Raw genomic sequence first — 11537 nt, 5'->3', positions numbered from 1 at the left:
ATTAGTGTGTCAGGATGGGCTCCAGTGCACTGCCTCTCCTTCTCTGTGAGTATTTGATCAGATTCTCCACTCTTCTGCTCTTTAATACTGTTTTAATCCTTCAGCTGAAGATGAGAGAATGATTGTGCTGTATGTTCTTGTGTTTATTAGTCAGATTCAGTGCTGATGTGTGAAGTGTTGATCAGATACAGCGCTTCAGAGATCAGCCATTTATCTGTCTGTGCTGTCAGTGTAGAATAGAGGTCGCTGGACGTCAACATCTGATTGCTTTTGCTTTATACAATTAAATTTTTAAAACATGCTGGGTTGCTGTAACCCAATGCTGGGTCAAATATGGACAAACTCAACCATTGAGTTTAAACAATTCTAATTTAAATTAAATTTTTAAAATTAACCCAATGTTGGGTTTGTCCATGTGTGACCCAGTGTTGGTTTACGACAACCCAGGATATTAGTCTTTCTTATTTTAAGTATTTATGTGAAAACCAAACATTCAAAGCGGCCTAAAAAACATTCAGTCCAAAAATGCCTGAATTTCACAGATCAGACACATAAAACCAAACACTCTAAACTGCTTGAAAACTCTTTAAAAACGTTTTGGGTTTGTTTTTGTTTGTGTGCTTAAGTTTTTGTTTGTTTGTTTGTTTGTTTGTTTGTTTGTTTGTTTAAGTCAGTAATTGGTTTGGTCTATAATTTGCACAAATTTGGTTTGAGTAAAGCAGCATTTCTGTGTTTGTGTGTGTAAACCCACAAAAAAGTGTTTCTCTGAACTGACTTCTTCTTTCTCAGATAATGTTTCTGTTATTTATAATTAGCTCTCATCAGTATTTGTATGCATGCATATGAACAGAGTTATTTTGAGGTTCTTCGCAGAAAAACCACAGTTGTGGTTCATCACATTAACATATGGAGGACATGTAAGATACGTTTATTTTGTAGATATTTATTTCTGTTGTCTCTCTTTGATCAAAAACTTTACCTGCACTGTTTTTTCTAAATTGGTTTAATAAATTTCCGAAATATTGATGCATTTGTAAATGAAGTGTTGGTTTGCAGTTTATGCACATTTTCACACCCAGTTTATCTGAGCACTGGAGGTGACAAATACGTCAACAACACTATTGAGCTTAGACTTCCTTCAACACGTAGTGTGTGTATGTGCAAGAGTGCATGTGTGCGTGTGTTAGGAAGAGAGAATATTGAAAGTCGACTTATGGACTCGATGTCGACTAGTCACTGGTGACGTCACCAGTAAAACACAAGACGCAAATATTTTGCGACGCCACAATCTACGATTTATTCGCAGGAAATCCATACACATGCTAATTGACAGCTCTTAACAAAAAGACTGCAACATAAATAATGAGTAATTTATTGGTAAACAAATGCATTATCAACACTGTTCATATCATTAATAACGCAACATTAGCACGGTCTAATTTTACTGCTAAATAAATGCAGTCAGCACATTGGTCATGGTTTTTACAACTAAAACTGTAACAATAACAGATTTACTTAGTGCAAAAGTATTTCATTAATCATCAGCTCACGGTACATCAAACACCAATTCATGGCAAGTTATTTTATATGGCTGCGTGATTGATGATTTCACGATTCATTCACAAAACATGTCAGCGGCAATGCGATACAGAGTACAACAGCCAACCACATTACTTTTCCAGTGTTGCCTAAACGTGATTGGCTATCATCTGCTCGAGGGTATTTGCATGGCGCAATCTAACTGGCTGACACCTGTTTAACGATTTTAACTTCACTCAAAGTTGATGTGAATCACTGAGGATGACAAGAAAAACAACAATTAAATTAATTCAATAATGCAAGGACAGTTTATTCTGGTGAACAAACATTTCTGTGTAAGTCTGCCATGTAGTTTAGGGCAAAAACCACATGATCTGCCCAGCACTATTAGAAGATCATCATCTTCAGCTGAACCTCGCGAAAACGGAAATGCTTGTAGTTTCTGCCAACCTGACTCTACATCATAACTTTTCAATCCAGATGGACAAGACAACCATTACTGCATCCAAAATGGTGAAAAGCCTTGAAGAAATGATTGATGACCAACTAAACTTCTCTAACCTCATTTCTCAAACTGCTCTCATCTGATTGGCTGAAAGGTACGAGTTGCCCTTCCTCTGGCAGGAGAGTCTCAAAAATACACACACACGTATCCAGGGGGAGTCGTACGTGAAAGAGGATTTGCACATTCTCATTCAGGATGAACTCGCAAGTTTTAAACATTCAAAACTTTTTGTAAACTCTTATACATTTGCAAATCGTGTTTTGCATTTGTGAAACGTATTTTATGAAAATGTATTTTTATTTTGTGCACGTGAAATTTTTTTGTGAATATAAATAAATATTTCATGCACGTGAATTTGGCTACGCATGTGTAAATCGTGTCTTTTGCGTGAATTTCTTTTGAGACTAATCTGATTCCATAGAATGTGACAAGCTATGAGATCTTCTCGCCAGTTCTTGGAATTTTTGCTCAATAAAATATCGTCTGTATTTTCAAGTCCATCGTCTGTATTTACATTCATCCACTGGCAGCTAAACTCCACGCCTTACACCATCGAGCGTGTATGCACTCTGACTACTTCTATATTGCTGATTAGCTGCTGGGCATTTCACTCTGTCTCTGGCTGAAAGCAGTCAGTGTCGACCAATCGCAGCAGACTGTCATCGGTCCAATCAGCACAGATTAGCTTCGCGCTAAGGAGGGGTTTGGGAACAAATGAATCACTGGACGATTCATACAGGAGTCGCTGGGATAATTGGGTAAAAATAAATGCAGATTATAAGACCATGAAAGTGTTTTTTGAGCTTGCATGTATATTAGACTGCTGTTGGAGACCCTTAAAACCAAAATATGACCCTTTTTCATGTATAATATGGGCTCTTTAAAGTTGACGAGTCGACTAATCGGTGCAACCCCCAGTGTGTGCTGATATTTGCCATAATAATAGGCTCGTTTGAGCTGGCCAAAATCTGTGGAGAATCGATCACCGCTAGATGCATGCCGGTTAGAAATGTGCCTTAGTTGCATCCGGCTTGAGCAGTCAACAGCACTTGCTCTTCAAAAACTGCGCTCACCAAAAGCATGATGGGAAATGACTGGCTGTCGACACAGCTGAATGCTAATTGGATGAGACTGACAAACTACACCCTATTCTCTCTTGTTTTACTAAGGTTTATACCTGGCTTTGTTGAAAACCTTTTTTTTTTGTATTTTTGTTGATAATCTTAAAAAAAAAGTCATAAAGAGCATTACATATGGATATTTATTTAGATTTACACGCAAACAAAAACAAAACACATCTTTATAAAACATAACGGGCCTGTTTCAGTAAGGAGGTTCAACCAACTCAGAGTTTAAACTTGAACTGAGTTGATTTACCGAGAGATTAAAAACTCTGAGTTTTCGGTTTCAAAACAGCTGATCTGAGTTGAGTCAATCAACTTTGAGTAGAGCAACTTAGAGTTAAGCGCGCACACCGTGAATATAAAAAGGCATTATCAATGGAGCACAGATATTACGAGTGACTATTTCAATTTGCCAAAAAAGAGATCAGCATTTCTTTCTCCAGCTGAACTTGATCTGCTCATGCAAAGTTATAGCAAATATGACCATATATTTTGAAAACCAAACACCACTGCTTCAGTGAAACAGAGACAGTTAGCGTGGGAAAACATAGCTGCTTAAGTTAATGCGTAAATTTACATTTAGAGTATTTAAATATTTTTTATTTAAATAGTTTTTAAATAGTATTTAAATAGTTTTTTTTTTTTTTTTAACAGAAAACAGTTTAACAGAGCATCTACTGCGTGGGAATGAGAGATAATGGATCTACTTTGACTTTCGCTCTTGGATAGGGAAACCTTTACTCACAGACATCAATTAGTCTATAAATAATTACTTTTGTTTGTTAAACGCAAATATTCGTTTCAAAACTATTTCTAAATTCAGTTATAATTTCCAGCAAACGAATAAATGAACAATAATAACAAAATGTGCTCAAAAACCTGAGTTATATCCTAAAACACATGCTGTGCCCCATATGGTCTAAATCCTGACAGGTGGGCAAATCTAAGCTTGTTTTTAATAAAACACATATAAATATGCATATAATAAATAATACTGCTGATAATAATAACATTATACAAAAGCAAATTGTTATGAATGAACTGAAAAAGCCTCCCGAGATGAAGACATAAAAGTAGTGGTTTTTCATATTTATGTCGGCTAGAAAATAATATGTTTTGTGATATTTTAATCCTTTATATTTATATCCTATATCTATTCTTAATATATCCTATATATATCCTTAATATTTAATTTTTTTTCATATGTAAAGATATTTGCCTATTGCTCTCTTGTGCGTATTAAGCAGTGTGTAAGTGAGGCGCAACTCTGCGCTGGAGTTTAGACCGGGTTAGTTTTGGTCTTATGAAAAATCTATTTTAGTTTCTCATAATAGCAAGGCACCAGAACGCCTTCCTTTTTAGAACAGAACACCTATGGGCGCACAAATGAGCGCTAATGCATTTGCTATTTAAACAGCGTAGCGCAACGCCTCAAAACCACTCTTGCGACAAGCTGAAACTAGCAAAAGACTATTGCGCCACGTCTTGCGCCACACTGCGCCGGGTGTATGATAGGGCTCTTAGAATGCAAGCAGAACTAAACAATAGTTTTTAGAAAATCCTAAGAGATCTACTTGTCCCTGTTGAAGGTCAGTGAGTTTAAGCTTTATTTATTAAAAAAGGACAAGCCATTCTCGTACGTGACTTTGTTCTTCGTGTAACTGTAATGTAGGCAATAGCTATGTTTTCATCCAAATATATTAATAAAATGTATGTGCAAAACTGGATTATCTCATAAAAGACATGTGAATAAAGCAGCGTTTCCACCCAACGAGTCAAAGAGAACAAAATCATCACTTCCTGATTAACTGGTGCCAAATATCAACAGTAAAAACAGAATTTACTGCGGTAGAAGAAGCTGCGTCAATCTTTTCTATATTCAATACATGTACTGTAGGCTACTTGCACCTCAGAAGACAATACTGAAACACAATGAACACGTGGTGGCGTTTGAATCCATGAGACGCGGAGAACAGACGCTCTTGACACGCTCCAGACGCTCTGGAGGTAATTAATAAAATAATAACATTAATACTGAAACGGTTCAGGCTTTTTAGAATGAATGAATAAAACAACATTTCAGAAGTGTTACAGTGTGCTCAGCCTGCTGGTGTGTCCATTCACACACATTTTCATCATCATATGAATGCACATACTTTTTTAATGCACATACTGTAATTTGTTCAGTAAAAGTGTTTCCATCGTAGTTTATGCACATCTTTTCTATCGAATAATAGTTTATCCTACTCAGTTATCTGCGTGTTTTTTAAGTTATGTGCATCATGACGTTTGCATCAATGGTTTTTATACGCATCTCCAAAATGAGCATTAAAACAGGTGTGTGGAAATGTAAGGCTAAGGTGAGAAATACCGCTTTGTCTTTAAAAAAGGGCAGGAAACCGACAGAAACTCAGAGTTTAGAGAATAAAACCTGCTCCTGACCAGGTTAGATTCACAGAGTAAGTTACCACAGTAACTGACTCTGAGTTAAAGTTACCTCTCTTTCAGAAACAGGCTTGACTTACCCTGCTTTCTCCAGTTTAACAAATCTGCCATTTTGAAACGGAAAACCCAGAGTTTCTCTCATTTCAGGGTTAAAATACTCTGAGTTTTCACTTAACCTCCTTTCTGAAACAGGCCCAACATGACCTATCTAATTTAACTAAATGTTACTAATAAATTATTAGGATGTATGTGTGCTGTATTTTATTTCTCTCTCAGTTTAAAGTCCTGTCTGTTGTCATTTTCACTTTTTTGTATGTTTGTGTGAATTTTGTATTGTAATTTTTATGTGTTATTTTCAGCGTTACTCAATGAGTCAATCCAATACATACATATATACATACATACAAAGGTATTCTGACTGCTTTGTCATTATGCCTCATCTTTGTGTGGTTTCATATGAGTAGTGAAAGGGGTGTAGTAAACAAAACACACACACACACACACACACACACACACACACACACACACACACACACACACACACACACACACACACACACACACACACACACACTCACACACATACACACACACACACACACACAGACACACAGACACACAGACACACACAGACACACACATACACACACATACACACACACACACACACACACACACACACACACACACACACACAGTTTTTATTCTCGAAAAAGTCTTAGGTTGTTTATTTTAGTCTGGCTGGAGTAAAAGCTGTAATATAGGCCTAGTAAGCATGTCAATATAATAAGCCCCTTAAGAGTTGTTGTTTTTATGTCTGCAGAACAAACCCCTGTTGTCCAATGGCTTTCCTCACATTATTAATCTATAGTTAACTCTTTAAATTGCACTTTAGGCTGAACACTAGTATCTTGCAAAAACTAGTAAAATATTATGTAACATATATAATATAATATTGTCCTCATGGCAAAGACTAGAGAATTTAATTAGTAGAAATTAGTTTAGTTGAAAACAAAATCAACACTTCTTCATATTTGTTGCAATACCTTTTTCTTTAAACTTCACAAGAGGGCTAATACTATTGTCTTCAGTTGTATTTCCCTTTATACCTTCTAATGCACTCTACAGAAAGTCTGAAATTACTATAGAAATGGAGCACTTGTTCAATAAAATCCCAATTCTAAGGACATTTCTAGCAAAACAAACAAACAAACAAACAAACAAACAAACATTTGTCATGACTTGTCACTCAAAAGCATCTTGCTATAGCTACTTTATTTATAATGTAGACAAATGAGATATTTTAAAAGCTTTCTTGCTGTATAAGCTGTTTATTTTGTCATTCTTTTAACATTTACCACTGCTGAATATACAGATTTATATTTAAAAATACACCCTTTTAAGTAATGAGCTGTTCATTTTCTGTGATTGTGAACATCTTTTTGTAAAAACAGTGATATTTCAATTGCATCCACTCCCACATTAAAAATACTACAGTAATTCATAGGAATACTATAGTGTTTTTGAAGCATATTATAAAATAGCCTATTTAAATTCTACTGTTGCTCTGGTATCACAACAATAAAAAATGTTCAAAAACACCATAATATTTACTATAAATCACCAGAGTATTTTTTTCATGACCTCATTCATCTGCTATAAAAAATGTGAACGCAAACTTCACCACTGATGACGTTTCCAAAAACAGCGAGATTGGGGAAGTGTCCTACTTCTGATGTATTTTTTGAGGCCTCCTCATACTGCAGCCGTCTGCTCTTATCTACATTGCAGTCAGGGCGCACCTCAAATGAGCCTAATGTCTGCCTGCTTTATGTTATCATTATTATCTTAAAGTTGTGTGAGAAAGACAGACACACACTGATGGCTTTTATAATGTTTTGTGAAATATTCTGGTCAGAATTTTGCTCGCATGGTAATTCTTAAACTGTTTTAATAAATAGCGATGAAGAGTTAGTTTGCATTTCATAGACGTCTTCACACCTAGTTTATATGAGCACTGCAGGTGACAAGTGCGTCAACAACACAAGTGATCTCACAAGCACATTCAAGAACTTACAGGTCTATGGAGCTAATAAGATGCCAAAACAATCTGAATTTGAATTGTGTTGATTTGAATGAATGACTATTGTAATGTAACTAATCTGAATTTTTATATGCCGTTAATTTTTTTTTTTTTTTTTTTGAATTTCTTAATTTGAATTTGCGTTTCATAACTTGATTGTTGAACATCTGAAATTTAAGACAAGTGACTTTTTCAAGGCTGATTTTTTTGACGTATTTTTTACCTTCAGATTTGTTGTGTTCTGAATATACAGACTGCAAATATTAAGTAGACGATCACCGAAAAGTCAAACTAAGAATCACTCACTTCACCTTGATTCATAGTTATGGACAAATTACAGGGTGTGAATCATGAGGGTGGGGGTTGGAAATAGATTCAAAGTAAAAGTTTTTTTTTTTTTGTTTGTTTGTTTGTTTTTTTGTATCTACATATACATACCTTTCAAAACTCCCCTATTTTACAGTTCCGCTATCATCCCGTAAATATATTTTCCAGTATTTCTCCCGTAATTTCAGTCTTTCTCTGAAGAGTGGCAAACAAACACAAAAGAAGCGATCCTCCCTATACGCAACTCATACCGCCGAACCACCAGGGGTGCCCCTTGCTCCTAAATATGAGTCTGTTCTGTGCCTTCGCTTTGTTTAAGCATAAAAACACTTTGAAATAAATATAAAAATGTTGCGATTCCCTTTTCTTTTCATTACAGGTGCCGTCTCCCCTTCATATGCAATACTCAAAACAGTCATGTAGCGGTGCGTGACTGTCAGCTGACACGCTCCATAGTGATAAATAGAGGCTGTTTTCCAAACAGATTCTGTACACGCGATTTAAAGTGGAGTAAAAGTCTGGGTTTAGGGTGCGTGTATTAACAGATATATACATAATTAATAATAATAACACCTACAACAACAACATCGATCTAAACATGTCCATCTTGGTGGGGTTTTTTCAAACACAAAAAAATTTGTCCTAAATGAGCATAAAGAGTTAGGTAATATTAATGAGATAAATGAGATATTCATTCATTGCTCTTTAATCAGAATGTGTAAGTTATACTGTGGAGAAACGGCTAATGAGATTTGATAACTTGATTCTATTTCATTGTACTAGCTATTCATTTTAATAAGTTTGAATTAATTTTAATATGCTATTTATTATTTCATTACTTTTAATATGCTAATATTTAATATGCTAATTTATTTTAAGATGCTAATTTATTTTAAGATGCTAATTTATTTGCTGCTAGTGTATACTATTTATTTTTTCTTTTGTAATTAATAATAATAAAAAATATTACTGACCATTTAACAAATTATTTACAATGAAACAGCTCCAAATGAACATATTTAGTAATTTGGGGATTTTTTAAGGGGTGGGGGAATCTCTTATTATGGTGGGCGTATCCCTTATTTCTACATCTCAATGTTGACAGGTATGTGTATAGCCTAATGTAAATGTAGCTTTAAGTACAGGGAAGGCTGCTTTCAGTTTCAAGTCACATAAAACAAACATTATGTTGAAAACTCACCAAGTGGCTTTCCCTGAATATTCACAACAATATAGACTTTTAACACCTCTTATTTTGTTATCATTTGAAAAAGGTTAACAAAGGTTAACAAGAAATCTCTGAGCGAGTCATTCATAGTGAGTCACTTAATTCATTTATAAATTAACCGATTCAAACGACTGCATGAACAATTCAGTGACAGAGAGAGATTTGGCGCCACCTATTGGACATTTTGGTTTCAATGTATTTTAGCTAAAAATGCTGTAATATTTTTAAATATATGGAAAAATCTAATTATTCAAATAAATATAAATGTAGGGTAAATATCACATTTGAGATGTGAATAGATGATATTAAAAAAAGAAGCATTTTAGTGCTGATAATGGGCTCAGAGCAAACATTTCATTAAAAGTTCATTAAAATACTATATTATATATGCTATGATGTACTGTAGAATACTGTAACAAGTAGTACCTTGTATAATTTGATGAAGTTTGGTGAAGATTTTGGTGAAGGTGTAAGAGCCCTGTGATTGGCCAAAATGCTTAGTTTGACTTCTCGGTGATCGTCTACCCTTCCCTGTTGATCACCCCTGACCAACTTTGTGCTGAATCTGAATTATACAATCTCAATCTCTGGTTTTAAATTTTAGAAGGCTGAATTTGATGTTCTGAATTTCTTCACCTTGAAACTTGAAACAAGAAACCCAATATTTGCAGTCTTTGAATTCAGAACACAAAAAAGTTTGAAAATACGTCTATAAAAATCTGCCTTGAAAAAGTCAATTTTATTAAAATTTCAGATGTACAATATTCAAGTTATGAAACTCAAATTCAAATTTATAATTTTTAAAAAGCATATAAAAATTCAGATTAGTTACATCACAATAGTCAATAATTCAAATTAACACAATTCAAATTCAGAATGTTTTGGCATATTATTAGCTCCATACAGGTCTAGCTGTCTGGTCATAATAGGAGAACAACGTTGTCTTGAAATGTGTAAGTAAAACAATCAAGCAGAAAACAAATGATAAATCAGTGATTAGGTGTGCTGACTTCACTCAGATTCCATATCACCAATCCCAGCAGAAAGTGCAAAGTGTTCATGTCGGCTACAAAAAAAAAAAATATATCTTTAAATATTAGAGCGATATCTTATATATTAAAGCTGTATTCTAATATGAATTGGTTACTTTGTATATGAAACTATGAGACAACAGAAAACAGTAAAGCAGTAACTAAAGCAGTAGCCTGTGGTTTAAAGGGTCACGAAACACCAAAACACATGTTTTGAGCTGTTGACAGTCGTATATGTGTCTCACACTGCTAAAAACACTATTAGGACACCTATATTTCACTAAAAAGTGTCAATTGGTTGTTTTTGTGTTATTTTAAGCAAATTCATACTTCCTGTTTGAAACGAATTTTTGAAGCTGCGTCACGGTCATGACATAATAGCGTGTATTCCAGCGTGCAGACTGGGCGTCTGTGCCAGAGTGAGTCTTATTACGTCTAACAGTGTAATAACATTTAATAATTTGGCAAATAATTCGACTACAGATGTCCATGTAGGTGTACAGATGTCCATGAAACTTGCGCGTGCCCAAATAGACACTCCCACACCCTCCCACTTTAGTTCCTCCGACACTCCCCCCTAAACAGAGCTGGACACGCCCACTTTTCTGACTTTTTCCAAAGTAGAGGTGTGAAAACACCCTGCTGAAACGAGGGGGTTTCATGGCCCTTTAACTACAGAAGGCTGTTCCTTACAGCACAATCATACTCTCTGCTTGTTCTACATTTTTTTTTCAAACAAAACATCCTGTGAGACACCACATTTCATTATAGAGTATGTCCACACATGTAGGGGAATGACAATAAAGCTTAACTTGACTTGATTTTGTGAATAAATTTAAAATATATAAAATATATATATAAAAAGTCTATTTATGTTCCTACTATCCTGACTTGTTATTAAATGCATCCCATCTCAGGCATGTCCAGTCTTTCTCTTTAATTCACAGCTTTAGCTCTTTTGATTTCACACTTAGCTTTTGTTTTAAGCTTATAATACTCAACCATCTCCCTCTTTCAAGACCCTGTTCAATTTTACCACAAGAAGCTTGAGTGATGTTGTAGAGCATGATAGACTATATGGAAGTCTCCTACAAGTGTAATCACATCCTCACAAAACATCATATAACTACACACTACTCCTGTTACTTTATTAATGTCCAAACCGGAGCTGTTCTTCATCACACTAACATATGAACACTTGATATCTGTTAAAAGACTTTAATTTGAACATATTTATTGTTGTTATTTTCTGTTT

The 11537-nt window shown here is 34.8% G+C and overlaps 1 protein-coding gene and 1 long non-coding RNA gene across 3 annotated transcripts in view; one reads left to right on the top strand and one right to left on the bottom strand.

Annotated features, from left to right (window-relative positions):
* Nucleotides 1–11537, top strand: part of LOC565947 (novel protein containing immunoglobulin domains) — a 32923-nt gene continuing 21386 nt past the window's right edge. For both annotated transcript variants that reach the window (XM_087260227.1, XM_087260226.1), the window contains exon 1: nt 1–45. In XM_087260227.1, coding sequence (XP_087116353.1) covers nt 15–45 — 31 coding nt within the window. In that variant the 5' untranslated portion in view covers nt 1–14. The remainder of the gene's footprint in view (nt 46–11537) is intronic.
* Nucleotides 5437–8441, bottom strand: LOC147842982 (uncharacterized). Its single transcript, XR_015495364.1, has 3 exons — nt 6863–8441; nt 6304–6672; nt 5437–6186 (listed from the first exon to the last, which is right to left on the bottom strand). It is a non-coding gene; the product is annotated as an uncharacterized LOC147842982 (long non-coding RNA).

This window comes from Danio rerio, chromosome 7, assembly GCF_052040795.2.
Source record: "Danio rerio strain M-AB ecotype USA chromosome 7, GRCz13ab, whole genome shotgun sequence".
Classification (NCBI taxonomy): domain Eukaryota; kingdom Metazoa; phylum Chordata; class Actinopteri; order Cypriniformes; family Danionidae; genus Danio; species Danio rerio.
Note: the sequence above shows the minus strand (reverse complement) of the source record. Positions and strands in the feature narration are given on the sequence as shown.